Source organism: Colobus angolensis, unplaced genomic scaffold, assembly GCF_000951035.1.
Source record: "Colobus angolensis palliatus isolate OR3802 unplaced genomic scaffold, Cang.pa_1.0 Scaffold4, whole genome shotgun sequence".
NCBI lineage: Eukaryota > Metazoa > Chordata > Mammalia > Primates > Cercopithecidae > Colobus > Colobus angolensis.
This window is the reverse complement of record NW_012117376.1, coordinates 3,828,365-3,852,214: the sequence shown is the minus strand read 5'-3', so window position 1 is coordinate 3,852,214 and position 23,850 is coordinate 3,828,365. Positions and strand designations below refer to the sequence as shown.

At 50.8% G+C, this 23,850-nt stretch overlaps 2 protein-coding genes across 4 annotated transcripts in view; both read right to left on the bottom strand.

Annotated features, from left to right (window-relative positions):
• Positions 1 to 1,486: 1,486 nt before the first annotated feature.
• MRPS15 (mitochondrial ribosomal protein S15) lies at positions 1,487 to 11,911 on the bottom strand. Its single transcript, XM_011955297.1, has 8 exons — positions 10,872 to 11,911; positions 10,216 to 10,260; positions 8,502 to 8,577; positions 7,682 to 7,730; positions 7,111 to 7,195; positions 4,013 to 4,071; positions 1,956 to 2,147; positions 1,487 to 1,693 (listed from the first exon to the last, which is right to left on the bottom strand). The coding sequence occupies exons 1-8, from the start codon at positions 10,987 to 10,989 to the stop codon at positions 1,556 to 1,558; spliced, it is 762 nt and encodes a 253-aa protein (XP_011810687.1). The 5' UTR covers positions 10,990 to 11,911; the 3' UTR covers positions 1,487 to 1,555.
• Positions 11,912 to 12,798: 887 nt separating this feature from the next.
• The window catches only part of CSF3R (colony stimulating factor 3 receptor (granulocyte)), a 22,848-nt gene continuing 11,796 nt past the window's right edge, over positions 12,799 to 23,850 (bottom strand). The window contains exons 5-18 of one of the 3 annotated variants that reach the window (XM_011955299.1): positions 20,867 to 20,990; positions 20,538 to 20,725; positions 19,613 to 19,782; positions 19,335 to 19,488; positions 19,163 to 19,236; positions 18,512 to 18,725; positions 16,729 to 16,917; positions 16,233 to 16,334; positions 14,827 to 14,973; positions 14,575 to 14,715; positions 14,311 to 14,404; positions 13,983 to 14,064; positions 13,376 to 13,582; positions 12,799 to 12,956 (exon numbers count right to left, since the gene is read on the bottom strand). In XM_011955299.1, the coding sequence (XP_011810689.1) occupies positions 12,852 to 12,956; positions 13,376 to 13,582; positions 13,983 to 14,064; positions 14,311 to 14,404; positions 14,575 to 14,715; positions 14,827 to 14,973; positions 16,233 to 16,334; positions 16,729 to 16,917; positions 18,512 to 18,725; positions 19,163 to 19,236; positions 19,335 to 19,488; positions 19,613 to 19,782; positions 20,538 to 20,725; positions 20,867 to 20,990 (1,991 nt within the window). In that variant the 3' untranslated portion in view covers positions 12,799 to 12,851. Of the gene's footprint in view, positions 13,583 to 13,982; positions 14,065 to 14,310; positions 14,405 to 14,574; positions 14,716 to 14,826; positions 14,974 to 16,232; positions 16,335 to 16,728; positions 16,918 to 18,511; positions 18,726 to 19,162; positions 19,237 to 19,334; positions 19,489 to 19,612; positions 19,783 to 20,537; positions 20,726 to 20,866; positions 20,991 to 23,850 lie in introns of all 3 variants that reach the window. The other 2 variants (XM_011955298.1, XM_011955300.1) reach the window with 2 other exon arrangements.

Below are 23,850 nucleotides of genomic sequence, written 5' to 3'. Positions count from 1 at the left end.
CTCGGCCTCCCAAAGTGCTGGGATTATAGGCTTGAGCCACCGTGCCCGGCCGGCCCTTTTTTCTTATACACTCAGTCCCTGTACAGTTTCACTTATACCCATGGGTTCAACCACCCAACAACTTGCAAACCTCTCTAGTCCAGACCTCTCTACTGAGTCTTAGATCTAATCTTCCACTTGCTCTTTGGATAGCACCTTAACACCTTTCTCCTTTTGGCTTTCCTCAGTGGCTTCCCTTCCCAGAGTGAGGTCCAGTACATGGGCCGAATGTGTCCCCCACTAAATTCGTATGTTGAAGCCCTAACTCCAATGTTACAGTATTTAGAGATGGGGCTTCTGAGAGTTAACTAGGGTTAGATAAGGTCATGAGTATGGCCCTCATGACGGGATCAGTGGCCTTGTAAGAGGGTGAGCTCTCCCCAGTGCACGGACCAAGGGAAAGGCCATGTGATGACATTGAGAAGGTGGCCTTTCCAAGCTAGGAAGAGTCCTCACCTGAAATTGAATTGGCTGGTACTCTGATGTTAGAATCCCCAGCCTCTAGAACGGTGAAAAAATGAACTCAATACAAATCCTCTGAAGTCACCTGTAGTATTTTGTTATGGCAGGCTGAGACACCCAGAAAGCTCTACATCGCCTGGTATTTACTCACCCCCCTGATCTTATGTCTTCTATTCTCTTTGTTCTGTTTTAGACACACTGTCTTCCTTAGGTTCTTCAGACATACCAAGCATGCTCAGGCTTCAAGGCTTTGGCACTTAACTGGTATAAATGGATGGGCTTTATTGGGAAGAGGGTATCCATAACTCCCTAGAATTTATAAGCAATGCTTTGCATATGTAGTTTCCTGGGGATAGGACTTGTAGTTTTGATCAGATTCTCTGTGAAAACCGATATCCCCCAGCCCCAGTACACTGTTGTGATGTCTCCTCCTATCTACCTTCCACACAGCTGTTGCTTAACTATCTAAAACACAGACCTGTTACTACCATCACTCCTTCAGTTTTAAAACTTGAACTGTCTCCTCACTCCCTAGTGGACAGTGTACAATCTTCTAAGCTTACCATATAAAGCCTCTCACACCTCAGCTTCGGCTTACCTTTCAAGGTTTATTTCTCATTCTCCCCGTTCTCTGAATACAGCATGTCTCTCTAGACTTCCTTGCATTTGTACTTGCAATTCCTTCTGCCCAGGAGGCCTTCCCTTTCTGTCTTTATATAGTGAACTCCTACTCATCCTTTAGGACCCAGTCCAGAAGGCAGCTCCTACAGCAGTTCTTCCCACCCAGCCAGCCACACTTCCATTTTGCTGTCATGTGCTCTGTCTTGCCTCCACTGACACACGTCACCTGGATGACAGGTACTTGTTTGTGTGTGGGAGGCATGTCATGAGTGTGTGTCCTCTGGTGGGTGAGGCAGGGACTCTGCCTCAGACAACTCTGGGATCTCAGAGCTGAATGAAAAGAATAAATTCCTCCTCCTCCTCCTCAGGCCAAAAAGAGCCCCATCATCTCTCCTATCATTCTTGAAGACAGATAGAAATGATTAAACAGAATTTATTGGCTGTCTTTGAGTGTCTCTGGTCCAGCTTTGGCAGGGCTGTCTGGGTTCCTCTGCTTTGCTTGTTTTTCGGCTGCTGCTGCAGCCTTTAAGGCTCTTTTTTGCTTCTTTAGCTTTTGAGTCTCCTGGAAAACCTGGGGGTGAAAAGGGGCAGAAAAAGACCTTGTAATCCTGTGCAAAACCTCAGACTTGGAACAGGTGGGGTGGGCACTATCTCCCCCAGATGGTAACCCCAGCCTTTCTCCATGGGGTTGGTGGCCTGTGACCTCCCTGGATCCATTCCAGGGCCTGGGACCAGTTCCATGCCTCTTAACAGAAACAGATGACCCCTCCCATCTGCTTCCTCCATCCCAGTTCCTGAGTGGGGCCAAGCAAAGCAGCAATTCTGACTCATACCCGAATGCACAGAGCCTTCTTGGTCACGAATCGGCGGTGGGCTCTTCGGTAATACAGAGGGGGGAAGGTGTACTCAATCCCCAGCTCCCTGCATATCTTCTCAAAGACATCATAGTTGGTGTTACGGAGGTTTTTGAGCATCTTTTTCCTCTGGTCAATGCTCATCAGCAGATAGCGTTTGTGGGCTTTGTCCTGCAAGAGATTCACATTACTTTTAGTATTATATAAGTGTTACTGTTGTTTACAGTAACAAACAATGGTCATTTTATCATTTCATTGAAATTTCTCAGTAATCTTATGCAAATATTAATGCAATTCTGAGGGAGGTATTGTTAAAGATATTATCTGATTCACAAAAGGTCCTTAGAACTGTGAGTGCTGAGATAGGGTCTTGAATCTCTATCTATTGGTCTGACTTCAAATCTCATGCTCTTTCTCCTGCACCACCAACTCAGACTCTCCGCAGCTTAGCAAACTGTCAGCTGGGGTAGAGAGGAGGGAAGGCCTTGTGCTCTTCCTGGAAATGCCTACCCACAGCTGGCTGCTGCCCTGTGAGGGACCTCTGCAATGGGACTGCTGTTCCACACCCCAAATAAGCGAAACTGTGATCTCTAAGAAGCAGGCTCCAGGGAACACTGAAGTGACAGGCATGGTGCTGGACCAGTCTGTATTCACAATCATGTGTTTATTAAAAATAACAGCATTGGCCAGGTGCGGTGGCTCACGCCTGTAATCCCAGCACTCTGGGAGGTGAGGCAGGCGGATCACGAGGTCAGGAGATCGAGACCGTCCTAACACGGTGAAACCCTGTCTCTACAAAAAATTAGCTGGGTGTGGTGGTGGGCGCCTGTAGTCCCAGCTACTCAGGAGGTTGAGGCAGGAGAATGGCGTGAACCCGGGAGGTGGAGCTTGCAGTGAGCCGAGATGGCACCACTGCACTCCAACCTGGGCGACAGAGCGAGACTCGATCTCAAAAAAAAAGAAAAAAAAAAGAAAAAAAAAACCACAACATTTGCCTACTTACAGCAGCTTTGTGCCAGACACTGTGCTGAGATATGGTATAATGGTTAAGAATATGGCTGGGGACGGTGGCTCACGCCCGTAATCCCAGCACTTTGGGAGGCTGAGGCGGGCGGATCTTAAGGTCAGGAGATTGGGATTATTCTGGCTAACACGGTGAAACTCTATCTCTACTAACAATATAAAAAATTAGCCAGGCGTGGTAGCACGTGCCTGTAGTCTCAGCTACTCAGGAGGCTGAGGCAGGAGAATTGCTTGAACCTGGGAGGCGGAGGTTGCAGTGAGCTGAGATCGCACCTCTGCACTCCAGCCTGGGTGACAGAGCAAGGCTCCGTCTCACACACACACACACACACACAAAAAAGTATGAGCCTTGGAGCAAAACTGCCTTGTTTCAAGGTCTCAGCACATCACTTCCCAGCGGGTATGCCTTGAGGAATAACTTAATCACTCCATGACTAGATTCTTCCTCATTTAGACGGGAAAGAAAGATAGTCATGAGAGTCAAATAAGAAGATGCACGCATGTGAAGTATTTAGCACAGGGCCTAAAGACTTTATATGCATCACCTTGGCTATTACTATTATTTCACATAATCCTTGCAATCCTGTGAGCAGGTATTCGTATGATCTCCATCTTATTGACAAGAGAACTGAGGCTGAGACCTGTACTTCCCTAACATCACACAGCTAGTTAAGCGCAAGTGGCAGAGCTGGGATTTGAACCCAGGGCAATCTGACTCCATTCATGCATTCAACAAATATTTACTGAGCACTCAGCATGTGCCAGACATAGTGAACATGCTCTAAAGTTTGTGTTCTTAACCCCTGGTGACACTCAGCATGGTCTTGTAAGGCTCCAAGTCCTCTGGAGGCAGGAGGGAAGCATTTTTCCCCACAGGAGCTGAGAGGTGGGCACTCTGGTGCTACAGCCCACTGGCTCTTCTAAGCCTTCTTCTCTGGACCGAGAGCCCTTCCCCTCCAGACCCCTTTCCCCAGGCTGCTGCTGTTTAACTGCGAATGATGCCCAGAGTTTACCTTTCGATGTTTCTGCATGTGTTCTTCGTAACTGCGGATCTTGACGGACAAGGCAACAACTGAAACCACAAACCACAGAGGATGAGAGTTGGGCACAGCGGAAGGAAGGGCCCAGGCCTGGTTTACGTTTTAAGAACTCATGGAATAACAATCACCAGTGCTCTGTACAGCTCTCTATAAATCCCAAAGCACTCTGAATTTCAAGATTTCAAAGGCTTATCTTAGACGTTACCTTTCCTTTAAAAAGCAAAATCCAAGGAAGGGACATCCCTTAATATTATAAAGATATCATCCAAAAATCATAGCAAATAGCATTTTTTTCTTTTTTGAGATGGAGTCTCGCTCTATTGCCCAGGCTGGAGTGCAGTGGTGCGATCTCGACTCACTGCAACCTCTGCCTCTCAGGTTTAGGCGATTTTCTTGCCTCAGCCTCCAGAGCAGCTGGGATTACAGGCGCCCGCCACCAGGCAGGGCTAACTTTTGTATTTTTAGTAGAAATGGGGTTTCACCATGTTGGCCAGGCTGGTCTCAAACTCCTGACTTCAAGTGATCCACCTGCCTCGGCCTCCCAAAGTGATGGGATTACAGGCGTGAGCCACCATGCCCGGCTGCAAATAGCATTCTTAATGGTAAGACTAGCCATTCAATTCAGGAATTAGACTAGGATACAATGCTATCATGGTTAACAATGCAACATTGTACTAGAGGTCCAAGCCAGTGCAGTAAAGTACTTTGGCACAAATAAGATTCTAAAACTGCCACGGGTTTACTCCTTGCCTCTCCCCTTCCTGCTGCCACCTTTATCTCCATGCTTTGACTAATGAATTTTCAGAATTATCAGCTCCCACTTGTCTCTCAAGAACCCAGGATATCCTTCGTTCAGGCATCCTCTTGTTTAATTTACCCCCTGTACTGCAAAGATGGGAGCAAAAGCAGAAGCTGGCCCCAAAAGAGGCTGTCACGACAGCAGGCCCTTCCCAGTACACATATTGAGTTCTGGGAGCACTGCAGAAAGTGCAGTGGGAACCCTGACTCTGACCACATGGCTCCATCACAGCAACTTAGGTGTAGAGTGGAAGAACACAGAAAGATGGGCCTTGGTTCTTGAGGGGTTCTCTAGAGCAGACACTATGCTAGGAGCAACTGGCATTCAGAAAACTGACTATTAATGGAAAGGCAGAAGTGACACCTGTGGGCTGGGTGTGGTGGTCATGCCTATAATCCCAGCACTTTGGGAGGCTGACGTGGGTGAATTGCTTGAGCTCAGGAGTTTGAGATCAGCCTGGGCAATATGGGGAAATCCTGTCTCTACCAAAAACACAAAAATTAGCTTGACATGGTCGTGCACGTCTTTGGTCCCAGCTACTTGGGAGCCTGAGGTAGGAGAATTGCTGGAGCCCCAGAAGTTGAGCTGTAGTGAGCCATGATCACACTCGCCAACTGCATTCCAGCCTGAGTGACAGAGTGAGACCCGGACTCAAAAAAAAAAAAAAAAGAAGAAGAATCAAAACTTGTGCTTAAAGAGGACCCCAGTAACCACCTTGCCAGTCCAGGCCATTTGTTCCTGCCAACCTGGGGATTTCAGTAGTGATAATGCAGAAACAGGTGAGGAAAGATAAGCAGGTCTTTTGTGGCTGAGCTGGTCCCTAGCTCAGGGCTTCAGCAGGGCAAGGGAGGCTGAAACTCATCTTCTCAAAAGGGGCTATGGAAGACCCTGGAGTCCAGTTCTCAGTGGGGTTTTAGTATCCAAGGTGAACTCACCAGACTTTAATCCCTGGCACAGGAAGAAGAAAAGAATGAAGGCAGGAGGGTGGAAGAGGAGGAGGCGGCTGTAATATAGGCCAATAGCAAAGGAAAGAAAGTGGGCAGACCCTCTGCAGGTCCACTAGTCTACCTCAGTGGGCAATGAAGAGAAACTGCACCCAACGAGAGAGGGAAATGGTGGCGCTTTTCACTCACATCTAATAAGGACTACTGCCAGTTCCAGCCTGAACCAAAGTAGGAACATTATTCCCTTGGGAATGCAAAATGGTGTGTGTCTGGCACATGAGGGTTCAGTAAATGTTAGTCTTACTATTATTTTTTTATTTTTGAGACCAAGTCTTGCTCTGTTGCCCAGGCTGGAGTGCGGTGGCAAGATCTCGGCTCACTGCCAAGCTCCACCTCCTGGATTCATGCCATTCTCCTCCTTCAGCCTCCTGGGTAGCTGGGACTACAGGCGCCCCCCACCACACCTGGCTAATTTTTTGTATTTTGTTTTGTTTTGTTTTTTAATTTTATTTATATATTTGTTTATTTATTTGAGATGGAGTCTTGCTCTGTCGCCCAGGCTGGAGTGCAGTGGTGTGATCTTGGCTCACTGCAAGCTCCGCCTCCTGGGTTCAAGCCATTCTCTTGCCTCAGCCTCCCGAGTAGCTGGGACTACAGGCGCCCGCCACAGTGCCTGGCTAATTTTTCGTATTTTTAGTAGAGACGGGGTTTCACCATATTAGTCAGGATGGTATCGATCTCCTGACCTCGTGATCCGCTCGCTTCGGCCTCCCAAAGTGCTGGGATTACAAGCGTGAGCCATCACGCCCAGCCAATTTTTTGTATTTTTAGTAGAGACGGGGTTTCACCGTGTTAGCCAGGATGGTCTTTATCTCCTGACCTTGTGATCCGCCTGCCTTGGCCTCCCAAAGTGCTGGGATTAAAGGCGTGAGCCACCACGCCCAGTCTAGTCTTACTATTACTATCACACATCGTGAGCTTTAGTTTCCAAGGTGTTTACATCCCTGGCTGCCTCTCACAGTGCTGCCATGAGGTGGGTAACATTCCCTCTGCTCTGCTCTCCCTTATTCCATTTCCAGATGAGGAAGCAGGTGCTACAAGAGAGGGTTGGTGACTTACGCAAGCTCACACAGAGGTACAAGGTCCAACTGGGCATTGATTCCAGCATCAGAGCTTGGGATACAGGGTCCAGTTTTCATTGCCCTAGGTCCTTCATATCTCTCCCTTTCCCAAGCCCATGTGCATGTACTTGTGGACAAGAGCCCTAGATGAGGTCCCAGCTAGCAGGCTTCCCTACACCCCCCACTCCCCAGGGGTCCCCAACCAACTTCGAGCCTCCAGGGATCTGGTGTCCTCCGGGTTTGCATCAATCTTCTTCATCAACTGTTCTTGCTTCATTTTTAGCATCTCCTTCTGTTGAAGAGACAGAGAAAATTTGTGGAATCTCCCACCCTCTAAGAACTAGCCCTCTTCCCCTCAGGGACCCTGGCTACAGTTAGAGCAACTAGGGCCATAATGCTCAGGGCCTGACTTCACTCTGCTCACTGTGGCCTTGACCAACCACATGGCTGTCCACATCCAGGTAAGCCCAAAGCCAAAGCCACTGACAGGGGAAATGACTTGTTGCATGAATGTCCCCAAAGCTTGCTCATTCATTTATGCTCATTCATTCATTCATTCATTCACTGAGCACCTGTTTGTCAGGTGCTAGGGGTATGGTGGGGGAACAAAAGTGTCCCTGCCCTGAAGATGCTCTGTCTAGGATATTGACAAGTGGACACAGAATGACAGTGGGCTAAGTGCTGTGACTGGAGAAGCATGAGATGGGGGTGCTAACCAGGGTAGGAGGGAGTCCCAGAGAAGACTGCGGGAGGCTGAGGCTTGGCAGAGGCTGCTCACCTTGTTGGCCACTTCCAAAGACAAGAGTCTTTTTACGACATCATCAACCCTGTGGAAAAACCACAGCAATGAGACAGACATAGGGGGGAGACGGGGAGAGGAAAGCAATGCTGGTTTCATTTTAGTGTGAAAAGCAAAGATGATTGAAAAATTCCTTCTGTAGCAAATGAATCTCCCTGGAGGTGGGGAGCCATTTCCCAGGAATTAAAAGTCAGTGTGGATCTGGCTTGCTGGGCTGAAAACTATAGAAATTGGGGCTGTCAGCTCGACTGTTTCGGTCTCATCATAGGGAGGCCAAGGAGAGGATTTCCATTTTAGCTACAATATGGTTCGATCTGTTTTGAGACATTTCAAGTTAAATTGCACAGTGGGAGGGACTGACGAGCTCCCACCACACTGGACAGGAGCTGAGCAGAGAGCCTCTGGCTTTGGTGTCAGTCAGCCCTGGATTCAAACTCTAGCTCTGCCCCTTAGAACTGTATGACACCGGGCAGCTTGAAAATTTATAAAATGGGGACATACAGCTTTTGTGAGGAACAAGAGAAGAGAGATTTCTACAAAGACCTGTGAAGTATGTTGGCTCTTTGGAATCTAGTAGTACAGGGTGTTCATCTAGAGTACAAAAAAACCCCCAAGTAGCCGAGCTTCATGAGTGCCATCTGCCTTGCTGACCACCCACTCTCACCACACCCGGGCCCCTGCCTCCTCCTAGATCAAGCTTCAGCTACAGCAAGCCAAGTCTCAAAGCCACTGTCTTTCCCACTCCCCGACAATCCTCCCAGGGACCCCTGCCTCCCCTACTAGGTTTCTTCCTGCTTACTTCTCAATTCCAGGGACATTCTGGTAGTCTTTGAGCAGTGTAGAAGGAGGTGGGTCATCATCCTGCCCAGGCTGGGCTGTCAAGTAAATATGGGGATAGAAAACACCCAGAGTCAACTCTCGGTGCCCACCCTCCCAGACCTGGCTCTTCTCACCCACTCTCCAACTCCAGAAGGGACATCCAGGGTCTCAAGCAAAGCACTGCGTATCTCTGGGCTCAGTTTCTCCTCTGCAAACTCTGTGGGCACCTGCTTTGATATTTCATGCTGGGAGTAGGTGGCTTTTCCCAAGACCCTACACTGTGCCTGCACCTTTCACACACCTATCTGGCTCTACAGTTCTCAGATCCCCCACTAGGATGGGTCCTCCTGCGGACAGGACAGAGTTTGACTCCTTTGGAATCCACCATAGTCTGACCCATGGCTCAGCCTAGACTAGGCACTCAGCAAACACTTGCTGGCTGACTGCATGAATGAATTAAGGGGGTTGAGGAAAGGCAGCTAGCTGTACGATGCCTGAAATGTAAGCACCAGGTAGAGATCACAGGAGAACCTCAGTCTGGGTGTGTGCACCCCTGCTATCCCTTAGAGATGAGAAGAGGCATAGTGTGGATGGACTTATCCTCTCCAGTCAGACCCTGCCATGCAAATAACATTAACGGGCCTCCTCTGTCTTTAACAGCTCAAGTTGGTTCTGATAGGGAGGCAGAAAAAAAATTATATTACAAATATGTTAATAGCAATAAATTCTACTTATTTTATTTTTTGTAGAGACTGGGTCGTGCTATGTTGCCCAGGCTGGTCTTGAACTTCTGGCCTCAAGTGATCCTCCAGCCTTGGCCTCCCAAAATGTTGGGGCCATGTCCAGCCAACAATTTCTTTTTCTTTTTTTCTGAGATGGAGTCTCCCTCTGTCACCCAGGGTGGAGTGCAGTGGCATGGTCGGCTCACTGCAACCTCCACCTCCCAGGTTCAAGCGATTCTCCTGCCTCAGCCTCCTGAGTAGCTGGGATTACAGGTGCGCGCTACCACACCCAGCTAATTTTTTTTTTTTTGTATTTTTAGTAGAGAGGAGGGTTCACCATGTTGGCCAAGCTGGTCTCGAACTCCTGAACTCAAGTGATCCACCCACCTCGGCCTCCCAAAGTGTTGGGATTACAGGAGTAAGCCACCGTGTCCGGCCCCAGATAATAAATTCTAATATATACTACTAATATGTTTAATTGAGCACAGTGTTAAGAATGCTTTTCATGTATTATCGCTGAATCCTAACAATCCTTGCAAATGGATACTTTCACACTCATTTTAGAAATAAGAATCAGAAAAAGTACCTCTTCCCGTATTATTTACCTAATAAGAAGGATCTTAACTACTACACATACTGAGTTGCAATGGGAAACTACATCCTGCATCTCAGAAGCGCAGACACAAAGTGCCATACTCTAGGTAGGCCTGGGTGGTGCCAGCCATGCACTCCCTCTGGCAAGCTCATTTTCACTCATTCACCTGTAAAGCTCCTGCTCCCGCCCTTAACACCTCTCTCTCTCCATACAGGCAGCAGGCCTAGGGCTTTGTATAAGGTGGACGTGGAGTCTTTTGCTCAGGACTTCTGGCTCACCCATCTAGTGGCTCTAACTTGCCACATCGGTCCCCTTACCCACCCCAGCATTCCAGGAGGTCTCTCTTCCGCCCCAGCTCCCACCTCAGGAACTCCTACCTGGTTTCTGGATGACATATCCGCGCACGGCCTGGAGGAGGAGACCTACGCAGAAAAGAGAAGGCTGAGGCCCATCTCTTTTTTTTTTTTTTTTTTTTTGAGACGGAGTCTTGCTCTGTCGCCCGGCCTGGAGTACAGTGACCGGATCTCAGCTCACTGCAGGCTCCGCCTCCCGGGTTTACGCCATTCTCCTGCCTCAGCCTCCCAAGTAGCTGGGACTACAGGCGCCCGCCACCTCGCCCGGCTAGTTTTTTGTATTTTTTAGTAGAGACGGGGTTTCACAGTGTTAGCCAGGATGGTCTCGATCTCCTGACCTCGTGATCCACCCGTCTCGGCCTCCCAAAGTGCTGGGATTACAGGCTTGAGCCACCACGCCCGGCCCGCCCATCTCCTTAAATAGTCCACCCTCAATTCCTTTCTGGGCCCCTCGCATTGTCCGTCCGCGACGGTTTATGCGCTTCTGAGCCTAACCGCTGCCCCATTTCTTCCCTACCCCTTCCTTGTCTCTCACACCTTGTTTCACCTCTTGCGCAACCACCGCCCTTTCCCCCTTATCCTGACCGCTGTACATCTCCCCTACTCCTGTGCTTCCTTATTCCCTATCGCCGCCGAACCCTGTTTCCCTACGCCCGCCGTCCCATTTCTCAGCTCCTCACTTCGAGGCTGCAGGCCCCGCTGGTTGAAAGGAAACCTGGCGCTCCCACCGCCCGGCAGCCCGAACACTGGGGCCTGGGTCCGAATCAAACTCAGCGCTCTCCACGCGACCCTGAGCATGATGACCTCTAACCCCCGCGGGGCCCGTGCTGCTGCCGCCGCCGCCGTTCCCTTTGCGGCGCGGGCCGTGTTACATGGACGCCGCCATGCTGGCCCAGACTCGATCAATGGAGGCAGTTGCAATACCGGAGCAGACGAAGACCGAGAGAATGGATTGGCTGGCGGGACTCTGATGACGCGACGCACGGGGTGGAGCTCAGATACTGGGTTCCCGTTGCGCGTGATAGGGCCGTGGTGGTTGTGTGGCCACGTTTAGCAGTATGCTGGGGTGCTGGATAAATTCTAAAATGCCACTTTTTGGAGGGCATGCATCCTGTCCTTAATCTCTCAGTACATTCCTGGCCCTCGGGCCGGGGTTATTTTGGGAGTTCCTTGGCGCCTGCGGTAGCCTTCTACCCCCAACCCAATCCCTTCTCCACCCCACCCCACCCCTCAGTCCCTTAGTCAAGGATGGGACCCTGTAAGAACTAATACTGGATTTCAGCCGTGTCTCTGGCAGCCTGGTAGCCTGGAGACTAAAGTCGTTGAGTTTGGAATCGTACAGCCCTGGTCTGGAATCTTAACTCAGCCATTTACTCAACGTGTGATCTTGTGGGCAAGTCACTTAACCTTTGTGGGCCCTGTAGGGGTAGTAATAACAATGTCTCTCTTTTAGGTTGTTGAGAGGATTAACTGAGGCAGTTGTATGCAGAGCACCTGGTATATAGTGAGCATTTAGTAAATCTTAACGGTGATGTTATTTGTGAAACAGTGGTGTAAGGGTGAATACAAATTAGAAGAAAAAGGGAATTTAATTTTCCCAAGGGAAAAGACTCCTTCTCTTCACTTTTCTGAAAGCATTTACTTTAGAAAACTTGTAATTGTGAATACTTTTTCTACTGCTTTGCGAGAATGTAGATCTTAAAAGGTAAATAAACCTCCTGCCAGTTTTACAACCCCGGAATGTTTTTCTTAAGGACCTGGGAGCCAACTCTTTGAAATGTAATAATTAAGGAGGATAGTGCTCTCTCTCTCAGTTCCTGTGGGAGGGTAGGAGCCTAACTTCTGTTGGTGCCTAGCTCTTAGTTGCAACCTACCCCTTGTCATAAAGATAGGGGAAATCGATTTTTCCTTTGGTTAAAGGCAATTAACAGACACAGGTGGCTTCCCACTTACCAGGTAAATTTAGAGTGGGTGCCGCCAAGTCCTCTTGCTTGAGGAGCAGTTATTGTTTATCTTGAGAAAATGGATACAATAAATTGTATTCACTTGGCTACATAAAAGGGTAAGATTTTTCTCTCTTTGCAGTCTCTTTAGTGGATCACCAGTGTATCACATTCTGGTTTAATGCTTATTCAATAATACCGTTTTCTTGCTTTTCTATCCTTGTGAAGAGGTTTTCTGGATTGGCAGGGGATTTTGTCTTAAATTATATTTCCCCAACAGGGGTTACTTTTTTCCAAAGTCTCTTCACCGTGTCCCACCGCACTCTGTCACTCCCCCCATGTAACCCATGCCACTGTGCACTAAGGATCAGTTTTCAAGTCCCCACCACTAGAATGGAGCTCTGAGGGTGAACTGAGCTGAGTCATTTGCACAGGGCCTAGATGCTGAGAGCTAGCAGAAGGAAGGAAGGGAAGGAAGGGAGGAAGGAAGGAGGAGAAAGGAAGGAAGGAAGGGAAAGTGAGGAAAGAAGGGAAAGGGAGGAAGGAAGGGAGGGGGGAAGGAAGGGAGGGAGGGGGGAAGGAAGGGAGGGAGGGGGGAAGGACCAACTCTGAGAAGTTTCCCCCTGACTGCTGGGCCCTGAAAAATAAATAGCAGAGACTCAGGTACACCCAAGAGTGTCTATAAACAATAACAAAAACTCCAAACCAAAAGCTAGTTTACAATACTGAAGTTATAGGAAACAAGTACAAAAGGCCATTGGGTGGGGCCGGATGGAGCACGATCTGGTCCTTAAAGTATGAAGATTGCCTGGGAGCCCCAGCCTATGGAGACTGGCGAGAGAGGGGATGCTGGTGGCTGGAGATGGGGAGAACCTGGGCTGGGGTAGTTTTTAGTCATGGGCTTCTGGACCCTCCCCTCTCCTCCAGCTAGCTCAGGCCTTTAAGAGGCAGGCCCAAGAAGGGAACCCCAGGAAGCCCTAGAAGCTCTCCAGCCCCTCCACCCCATGGACCCGGATCCCCTGTAGGAGGGGGAAGTCGAGCAGTGGCCCAAAGACACAGTCGTCCTCCTGGCTTGGGGCTGGGGTTACCAGGGTCCCCAGGGGGCTGGTGTGGAACCAGAGGTTCTCATAGGACTTGGGGCTGGGGGTGAGGCCCGCCAAGAGGGGCTGAGTGGAGTCGGAGCGGAGATAGTGCCCTGGCCCTGGGCTTGTGGGGCTGCCCAGCAGCTGCCCGTAGAGGACCTGATCGCTGGTGCCGGACTGGGATTGGGGCTGGGCAGAAGCTGCTCTTGGGTCCCCCTGGAGCACATAGGTCTGGACCAGAGTGGGGAGGCCACAGGTCTCTGAGCTGTTATGGGACTCCCAGGGCAGCGGCTTCTTCTCATCCTCCTCCAGCACTGTGAGCTTGGTGATGGGTGGCATGCCGAGGCCGGGCAGCTGGAAGGCCTCCTGCACACAAGGATGTGGGGTGAGGGCATGGCTCCTTTCAGATGTCTGCCCCAGCCACCGTCCCTGTCTGGGTCCAGGCAGTTGTGGGGACATTCCTGCTGTTACTGCTGGAACACAAAGGGTTCCACTTGCAAAGCACTGGTATGTTCCTCACACATGCCTGACATATGCCATGCACTGTGCGGACTCAGCATGGTCAGTTTTTCCATATCACAGGGAGGTGACCGAGGCTTTGAGATGGACAGAGCTGGGATTCAAACTTGGGTCTGCTTCACTCCAAAGGGAGGGGATGTTGCCGGAAGTCACAGGAAGGCCTGAGTACTTGGCTTCAGAAGGTGTCCCTTCACTGAGCCTGGGCTGACATCCCCACCTCATTTCCCTCTCCCTCCTGGATTCTCACCTCTTCCATGATAGTGGGCACCCAGGAGCCCAGGCTGCTGTGAGCTGGGTCTGGGACACTTGGCCAGAGGGGATTCTTCCTGCTGGAGAGGAGGGCAGGTGGAGGCTGGGTCAGACATACCCTCCAATCTTTCCATCCTTTGTCCCACCCATCCCATCTGAAGAGATGCAGCTGCCCTTAGTGCAGAGAGAAGAAGCTGGGGGCTGGGACTCTCAGATATGGGCCCCAAAGTTTGGGAAGGTTGGAAGGGACTTAGATGGGCCCACCTGGACCTGAGGTTCCCTGTGGGTGGGGGATGCAGGATCTCAGGTCTCTCAAAGGGACTCACCTGGGGCTGCAGCAGAGCCAGGCAGTTCCACAGAGGCAGGAGAGCAAGAGCAGGAGGCCGAACAGGCCCAGGAGGATGTGTAGCTCGGATCCCTCTGCAGTGAGGGCAGAGCCGGAAGAAGTTAGAATGCATGTGGGGAAGGCTGGGTCTCCTCCCTCCGACCAGGGGATTCAAAGTCAGTCCCCATCTACTCTCAAAATCAGCATCCTTTGGGTGGGGTACCCTTCCAATAGCCATCTCTGCCCAGCCCTCGTCTCCCCTTACCTGGGATCAAGGTCATCAGGGTGAGGACTGTCCCGTTGGTGGCCCCGGCCTGGCTGGCAGCCATGAGGTGAATGTGATACAGACTGGCGGGCTCCAGGCCATGGAGGACAAAGCCACGGGAAGAGGCATTCAGGATGGTGGCTGGGAGGGGTGTACGGTCAGCATAGGCTTGGATGCTGAAGCTGCCTCCATGGCAGCTGAGCACCCCCTCCCGGGCCTTCTGGGGCTGTGGGGAACTGAGGATAGACTCACAGAACGACTGGTTTTGAGTATTGGTCCAGAAGATGGTGTAGTGGGTAAGGGGGCTCTTCCCCAGCTCAGGGGGCTCAGGCACCCACTCCAGCTGTGCCCAGGTCTTGCCAATGTGCTTTAGATGCAGCTCTGGGGCATGGCAGGGGGCTGTGGGAAGAGAGAGATGCGGGGGCTGAAGGGAGTGGGGCAGAGCAAGAGCCCGATTGGACTTCTTGTAGCTTCCCAGGCACTGTGGGGTGGGTGAGAAAAGAGTCCAAGGGGACTCATGCCCAAGCCTCATTTTTCCAGGGATTTAATCCAGATTCCACCTACTGCTAATAAGTATCTGAACCAGGATTTGAACCTGGCTCTGCTTGACTCTGGAGCCTCACTTTCTGATTTCTACCAGGCCTGATTTCATCTGATTTACTCTCTGATTTCTGCCACTCACTCTCCAAATTTATGCCAGGTCCTCTGTCCAATTTCTTTTGCTTTTGTTTTTGAGACAGGGTCTCGCTCTGTCACCCAGGCTGGAGTACAGTGGTGCCATCTTGGCTCACTACAGCCTCGACCTCTTGGGCTCAGGCAATCCAGTCCTCCCACCTCAGCCTCTCAAGTAGCTGGGGTTACAGGCACACACCACTGCACCCAGCTAATTTTTGGTTGATTGGCTGGTTGGTTGATTTATTTATTTATTTTTCTGTAGAGACAAGGTTGCCTAGGCTGGTCTCAAACTCTTGAGCTCAGGGGATTTGCCTGCCCTGGCCTCTCAGAGTGTTAGGATTACAGGTGTGAGCCACTGCATCTGGCCCCTCTGTCCAATTTCTGTTACATATAACACTTTATTTTTGTCTGGGAAATGGATTGATTTTTTCCAGGTTTGCTCCTTGAATTGTGCCAACTCTCTACTCAATTTTTTTTTTTTTTTTTTTTTTGAGACGGAGTCTCGCTCTGTCGCCCAGGCTGAGTGCAGTGGCGCAATCTCGGCTCACTGCAAGCTCTGCCTCCCGGGTTTACGCCATTCTCCTGCCTCAGCCTCCCGAGTAGATGGGACTACAGGCACCCGCCACCTCGCCCGGCTAGCTTTTTGTAATTTTTAGTAGAGACGGGGTTTCACCGTGTTAGCCAGGATGGTCTCGAACTCCTGACCTCGTGATCCACCCTTCTCGGCCTCCCAAAGTGCTGGGATTACAGGCTTGAGCCACCGCGCCCGGCCTCTCTACTCAATTTTTATCACAGCACCTGATTTCTGTCCAGCTGTAGGGATCCAGTGTTAGTTAAGCCAGGGGATTGGGAGAGATCCTCTCCAGGGCTGAAAGTATGGTAAGAAGGCAATGTTCCCTATACTGCTGATTGCTGGGGACCAGGCAGAGCCTTGGGAGAGAGAGGAGAGGATTCTGGAAAGGGGAGACTGGTGGTTGACGAACCCATTTCTTGGGAGTAGGCATAGACATGCTGGGAGGGGCCCATGGCGTCCTGGTACAAGGGAGTCACAGTGATCTCATAGAGCTGAAAGGGCCTGATGTTCTCTGTAGAGAGAAAATGAGGTAGGCATTCCTGTTAGGGGCTAACCTGTGTTAATGATCAGGAGCTAGCCTCAGACCTCTAGTCAGGGCTAACCTGGCCTCATGATTCAGGGTTAACCTCTGCAATATCTTCTTTAGATCATTTGATGAGAATTAGGGAAGAAAAGTAGAAGAGAGAGCTAGAAGGGTGGCAGGGTCAGGGCTATAGAAAAAGGATCAGGTTAGACCATAGGAAGAACTTCCTGATTATGAGGATATGAAATGAGAACAGTGAAGGATCAAGAAAGGCTGGAGAATCCATGTCTCTTGGGCAGTTCAGGTTGCCCCATGCCTATTGTCAGACAAGCACTGCCTCCCTTTGTCCCTGGCCCTGCTCGACTTTCCAGGCCAGCCTTACCCTGCAGCAGAAACCCCGTGGCGCTCCCATTCTGTTCCATCCTCCAGGTCTTGTTGCTATTGCTCGTGCTGGGGGGGCTCAGGCCCCACTCAATCACATAGCCCTGAGGCCATGGACTGGGGGGCTCCCAGCCCACCCAGAGGCTGTGAGGGTCTCGGGCCATGGCATGGAGTCTGGTCAGGGCTGGGCCTGGAGACAGGGTGGGAAATGGTGGAATGAAGGTGAAAAGAATGCAGACCCTGGAGCCAGAAGCCTGGGTTCAAATCCTGGCTTTGCTACTTACAGGCTGGGTGACCTTTGGTAGGTCAACATCTGAGCCTCAGTTTCCTCATCTGTAAAGTGGAAATGATGATAAAAGTTCCTACCTCATAGGGTCTCAGTGCAGATTAAATGATGCACAAAACAAGCCCGGCATAGTGCCTGGCACAGAGTAGTTCTTGTTAGTGATAATAGCTAACACTCTCTGGTTCTTGGTATGTGTCAGGCGTAGTCCTTGATATATTTTATTTTAGTTTACTTTTTACTTTATCTTACTTTATTTTATTTTATTTTTATGTGGAGACTTGCTCTGTCACCCAAGCTGAAGTGCAGTGGCGCCATCTTGGCTCATTGCAACGTCTGCCTCCCTGGTTCAAGTGATTCTCCTGCCTCAGCCTCCCAAGTAGCTGAGATTATAGGCAACCGCCACCATGCCTGGCTAATTTTTGTATTTTTAGTAGAGATGGGGTTTCACTATGTTGGCCAGGCTGGTCTTGACTTCCTGACCTCAGGTGATCTGCCTGCCTCAGCCTCCCAAAGTGCTGGGATTACAGGCGTGAGCCACTGTACTGGACTCCTTGATACATTTTAATTCACTGAGTCCTCTAATAGTCATACCCAGGAAGTACTACTCTTGTTCCCATTTTATTAATGAGAAAACTGAGAGACACAGAGAGGTTAAGAAACTTATCTAAGATTGCACAGCTAGTAAGTGGGAATATTAGCTATGATTATTGTTATTGTGATTATTCGTCCCACCTGGCGAGGACCCGTGTTTAGGGAAAGCAATGGGTGGTGGCAGCTGATCTCCTGAGAATGAGCAATGAACTCATAGACCATGTTCCAGGTGGAAAAGCCTGGGGCTTTCTCTCTCGGCTTTCTTGGCAGAATGGGCTGTGTGTGTGTGTGTGTGTGTGTGTGAGAGAGAGAGCTTAACCTGGTTCTGGCTAATGATAATAACAACAGCAGACACATGCAGAGCAGTTACTTTGTGCCAGGTACTTATCTTAACTCATGTACACCCCACGGCACCCCTCAGTAGGTGCTGTTATCATCGCCATCTGCTAGATGTGTAAACAGAGGCTGGGGACGGGATGTAACTTGCTCAGGTCACACTGTTAGCAAGGGATAGGACTAGAGTCTTTTTTTTTTTTTTGAGACGGAGTCTCTCTCTGTTGCCCAGGCTAGAGTGCAATGGTGCAATCTCAGCTTGTTGCAACTTCCGCCTCCCAGGTTCAAGCAATTCTCCTGCCTCAGCCTCCCGAGTAGCTAGGATTACAGGTGCCCGCCACCATGCCTGGCTAATTTTTGTATTTTTAGTAGAGATGGGGTTTCACCATGTTGGCCAGGCTGGTGTTGAACTCCTGACCTCCGATGATCTGCCCACCTCAGCCTCCCAGAGTGCTGGGATTATAGGTGTGAGCCACCGCCCCCGGCTAAGGGGACTAGATTTGAACCCAGGCAGTCTAGCCTTCGAATTGATGCGCTTGACCTCTGTGTTCTTCTGGCCGCCAGCCCCCTTTACCTCTGCTCTCTGAGAAGACCACCGGGGTGGGACGGGAGGTCCCGGCTGAGTTATAGGCCACAAGGGCCACCTCCTGGGCCTCTGAAGGCAGGGGGAAGGTGCAGCTGAGCTCTGTGGTGTCGCAGAGGGGCAGGATGGCCCCAGCCTGGCCTGAGGGTCTCCAAGAAACCACATAACCTTGGATCTGTCCGCTGTCTTCCTCCAGGGGCACTGGCTGTGGGGCACAGGAGGAAAAAGAGAAGGGGATGTGCAGCTCATCTTGAGTCGAGGAGAGCCTCTAGGTGGGGTGGATGGATCATACGAACGGAGCCTCCCCAGGCTGGGGCCAGGCTTCTCATCCCCCTCCCCTTTTCCCCTCTGTTCCCTTGTGCTAAGTTCTAGGAAGGAGGGCAGGAAGAAACCAGAGGACAGGAAGAAACAAGTCGGTGCACACAGCAGGCTCTTAACTATTCACTGAAGTACCCTGTGACCTGCGCTGTAGTCTCTCCAAAAGCTAACTCAGCTCCCTAGGCACATGCAAATTGCATGCAAATCACATATAAATGCATCCACGCCTCCCAGACCTGTTGTAGTCCTAAGCCTCAGTTTGCAGGGGCCTGTTTGGATTGGAGGAGGTGTTGAGGTGGAGGGATGGCCTTCAGAGGGAGTCACCTTCCAGAACAGCTGCACTGTCCTGGGGTCCAGCTGCCTCTGCCGCCACCATGTGTTCAGTCTGACAGTGGGGGCTGTGGATGGAACAAGAAGAGGGGGTGCCAGTTGGGGAAGGCCCTGGAGCCTGGACTGGATACTGATGGCTGCTGCCAGCCTCTCCTCACCTCCTTACCCCGTTCAGTAGTTCTCAGCTCCAGGCTGGGACTCCAGTCGCTCCAGTGGCCAGGCAGGGGCCAGCGGATGCAGCGTATCTGCAGGGTGTAGGCAGTGGCTGGGAGGAGCCCACAGAGCTCATACCGAAGGGCCTCCAACGGCAGGGGGCCCACCTGGTTGGGGGCGGACATGACTCTGAGCCTTGGATGGCTGGGTCATTCTAGGGCCAGCTCAAGCCCAACTTACCCTACCCCTGCCCCCACCACCTCAGGCTCTCCAGGTTGCCCTCTGCCTCACCAGTGCCCAGCTGGCTTCTCCACTCTGCGGCTTATGGCGCAGCTCACACTTCTGATTTATGTGCAGGGCTGGCTGCCATGGCTCCCAGCACAACTGTAGGCAGCCTGCCTGGGGAGGGGCCGCTTCAGGGCTGGGGTCCATGGTCCGCAGCATGGGGGGCTCCAGTTTCACTGCAAGGAGTGGGACTGTCAGAAAGTCTCCCTGCCCCACCCTGGAGGGCTCTGCTTTAGCTCCCTCTTGTCTCCCTGTCTGCGGTTCACCATCTGTCCACATTGCTAATGGCCGGTTTCTGTGGTTCCTCTTTCTGTGTCTTTGTTTCTCTCTAGGTGTCTGTTTCTGCTCTTGCCCCAGGGCCTTTGCACTGATTGGTACTTCTGCAGATGCTTGGATATCTGTTTTCCCTCCAGATATCCAGCAGCTTGCTCCCTCATTTCCTTCAAGGATCTGCTCAATTGTCACCCTCTTAGTGAGGCCTTTATTGACAAGCCTATTGAAATAGCCAGTGCTCCCCTTCCCCTCTCTCTCTATGCCCTTCCCCTCCTTTAATTTCTCCTTTCTGCTTATTGCCATCTGAAATTCTATCTTATTTTTTCCCCCACTGGAATCTAACATTCTGAGGGCAGGATTTTTGATGCTTTGTATCCCCAGTACCTAGGGCAGTGCCTAACACATAGTGGGTGCTTCAGGAAACGCGCTGAAAGCATGACTGAATGTGCCTCCTTGCCTCTGTGTCTTCCTGTGTCTGGGTCTGTGTCACCATTTCTCTGTCTCCAGCTGCACCTCTCTTTGTCTCCGTCCCTCTCCTCTGCCTCTGTCTCTAGGTCTTCCAGTGTCTTCTTGTCTGTTGCTGGTTCTGTGTTTCCCTCTCCCTTCCTCTCAGTGTCTGCCCATTTTGGGGACCCCCTCCCTCCCCTGCATCACCCACCAACATCCATGGGCTCAAGGCACAGTTGTGGGGACATGCTGGTCCCCAGCGCATTCTCCGCCTGCACCCAGATGCCCATATTCTGGTACAACAGCAGGTGTCTGCGTGGGATGGAGCAGTGGCTCTGCCCGTCCTCGGGCACGCAGTCCAGGATGGAGTCCCCTTGGGTCTGACAGTTGCCCCGGCTCCTGCCAATAGTCCAGGCTTGGGTGCCAAGCAGAGGAAGAAAGCGAGGCTCCCTTCTCCCTCCCAGAGGCGTGCCCAGCATCCTACCCATGCCCCACCCCAGAATCCAAAGGGAGGTGACCAGGGTGGGGGCCCCTCCTCACTTGAAGCTCTTCAGAGCGAAGCTGGTGGGTAGGTGGGTCTCAGGTCCTGGCTCCCACTGGCAGATGAGGCTGCTGGTTGTGAGGTTCATGAGGCAGGAGAGGTTGCCGGGTACGGCTGGAGGGTCTGCGTGTGGGTGGGAAGAGTGTGAGGGCTTTGGGTGGGACCACTCAGAAAGCGCCCTCTGGGACTAGCTGGCCGTGTTGCCTTGCCCTGGCTTGGTTCCTCTGTTGTTACCTTGTCTGTTCCCCCATCTCCAGGCAGAGTGGCTCTGGAAGGGCAGCCCTGGGGGAAGCTAAGTTGCAGGCATGTACAGGGGCAAGCCTCACAGACCCCCAGCAGCCCAGTGGTGGCCCACTTCCAAGTCCCCCAACTCCAGACCCTTTGTCAGTGACAGTGTAGTGTTTGGGTTTTCATCCTGGTCCTGCCATTCATTAGCCCTGTGATCTTGAAGTTATTTAACTGCTGTGTGCCTCAGCATCCTCATCTGTAAAATGGGGATAATGGTAAAATCCCACCCCCTAGCGTTATCATGAGGGCTAAATGACTCACTCTACATGAAGTGCTCAGAACAGTGCCTGACATACAGGAAATGCTACATAAGTTTTAGCAGTGGCCATTACTGATGCTTTTTTTTTTTTTTTGAGACAGAGTCTCACTCTGTGGCCCAGGCTGGAGTGCAGTGGTGCGATCTCGGCTCGCTCGGCTAATTTTTGTATTTTTAGTAGAGACGGGGTTTCTACACGTTGGCCAGGCTGGTCTCAAACTCCTGACCTCAAATGATCCACCCACCACAGGCTCCCAAAGTGCTGGGATTACAGGTGTGAGCCACTGTGCCCGGCCCATTACTGATTCTTAAACAAGAACCTTGGTCTTTGTTTTTCCTTATGCCTCAACTTGGCACAAACTCCATCTTGCTCAGTTTGAAAGGAAGTTTGAAACGGGGGTGGGGGAGAAGCCGGGGACAAGCCCAGCTGGTAGAGAATGTTCTCCCTGGAGACACCCTCTGATGGCTGAGGACTTGTACTATGTAGAGTAGTGGTCACCACACCGGCTTTAAAGCCACACTGCCTCCATCCTTATTAATGTGTGACAAGGGCAAGTCATGTACCCTCCCTGACCCTCAGTTTCCTCATCTGCAAAGTGAGGCTACACAGTAGTACCAACTTGTACTACTGTTACCTGATATCATGCCCATAAAGTGCTTATTAGATAAGAGCTCAATAGGTAGTATTCTTTTGTTTTTTGAGACCAATTTTCGCTTTTGTTGCCCAGGCTGGAGTGCAGTGGCGTGATCTCGGCTCATTGTAACCTCCACTTCCTGGGTTCGAGCAATTCTCCTGCCTCAGCCTCCCGAGTAGCTGAGATTACAGGCGCCCGCCACCACACCTGGCTAATTTTTTGTATTTTTAGTAGAGCTAGGGTTTCACCATGTTGGCCAGGCTGGTCACGAACTCCTGACCTCAGGTGATCCGCCTGCCTTGGCCTCCCAAAGTGCTGGAATTACAGGCGTGAGCCACCGCGCCCGGCTGATAATATTCTTTTTTTTTTTTTTGAGACGGAGTCTCGCTCTGTTGCCCAGGCTGGAGTGCAGTGGCACAATCACCACATTCCAGTAGCTGGGACCACAGGCACGCACCACCACACCCTGCCAATTTTTTTATTTGTTTTTGGGTTGTGGTTTTTTGGTTTTCTTTTTCTTTTTTTTCTTCAAGGTCTTGCTCTGTCACTCAGGCTGGAGTGAAGTGGCACAATCATGGCTCACTGCACCCTTGACCTCCTAGGCTCAAGTGATCCTCCCACCTCAGCCTCCTGAGTAGCTGGGACTACAGGTTCATGCCAGCATACCTTGCTAATTTTTTGATTTTTTTTTTGTGTGTGTAGAGATGAGGTTTCACTATGTTGGCCAGGCTAATCTTGAACTCCTGGGCTTAAGCAGTCCTCCTGCCTCAGCCTCCCAAAGTGCTGGGACTACAGATGTGAGCCTCTGTGCCCAGCCTGCTGTTCTGTTTGGAGGGACTCTTCTTTCTCTCTCCCACCCCTGTTTCACCTGGTTAACGCTTAGGCATCTTGAAGAAACCAGGCCAGGCACTAATGAACTGGAGGAGGCCAAGGTCCCTGTACTTCCTCAAAGCTCTTATTATCCTTCATAATTATAGAGTCTTATGATTATTTACTTATCTGTCACTCCAGCTAGACTATAAATTCTGTGAGGCCAGCAGACCTTGGCTGTTTGCTTATTACTGTATTCCCAGTGCCTAGTACAGAGTAGGACCTTTGTGAATATTTATTATTGTTATTTTGAGATGGAGTTTTGCTCTGTCACCCAGGCTGGAGTGCAGTGGCGCAATCTCAGTTCACTGCAACCTCTGCCTCCTGGGTTCAAGCGATTCTCCTGCCTCAGCCTCCCAAGTAGCTGGGGCTACAGGCACGCACCATCATGCCCGGCTAATGTTTTTTTTTGTATTTTTAGTAGAGATGGGGGTTTCACCATGCTGGCCAGGCTGGTCTTGATCTCATGACCTTGTGATCCACCCTCCTCAGCCTCCCAAAGTGCTGGAATTACAGGCGTGAGCCACCGCACCCGGTCGATGAATTTTTTTGGATAAATAAATGAACAAATCAACATACACTTTGCCTGCAATGCTTTCTGTCCTCTCTCAGGTTTTCTTAGGCCCGTTTTACTGATGGGGATGCGAAGACCCTAAGAGGAGAAGCAGTTTGCCCAGGGTCACAGAACAAGTTCATGATTCTCAGCAAAGGGCTTCTACCGCTTCACAGACTCAGGATTTCAGGCTAGAAGGAACTTTACCAGGTTGTTTGCTTCAAAACTCTACCTGATGCTCTGCCCTCTACAGCAGAGCTTGAGTGGCCTATTTTTGTATGGCCTAACAACTAAGAATGTTCCTTACATTTTTAAAGAGTTAAAAACAAACAAAACAAAAACCAAATAAAAACATGCAACAGGCCTGGGCGCTGTGGCTCA

Coding starts and splice junctions, on each gene's coding strand:
- MRPS15 (XM_011955297.1), bottom strand. CDS start 10,989: ATGCTCAGGGTCGCGTGGAGAGCGCTGAGTTTGATTCGGACCCAGGCC. Junction 8,578..10,215: donor ATATGTCATCCAGAAACCAG/GTAGGAGTTCCT, acceptor TTTACTTGACAG/CCCAGCCTGGGCAGGATGAT. Junction 7,731..8,501: donor AATGTCCCTGGAATTGAGAA/GTAAGCAGGAAG, acceptor GTTTTTCCACAG/GGTTGATGATGTCGTAAAAA.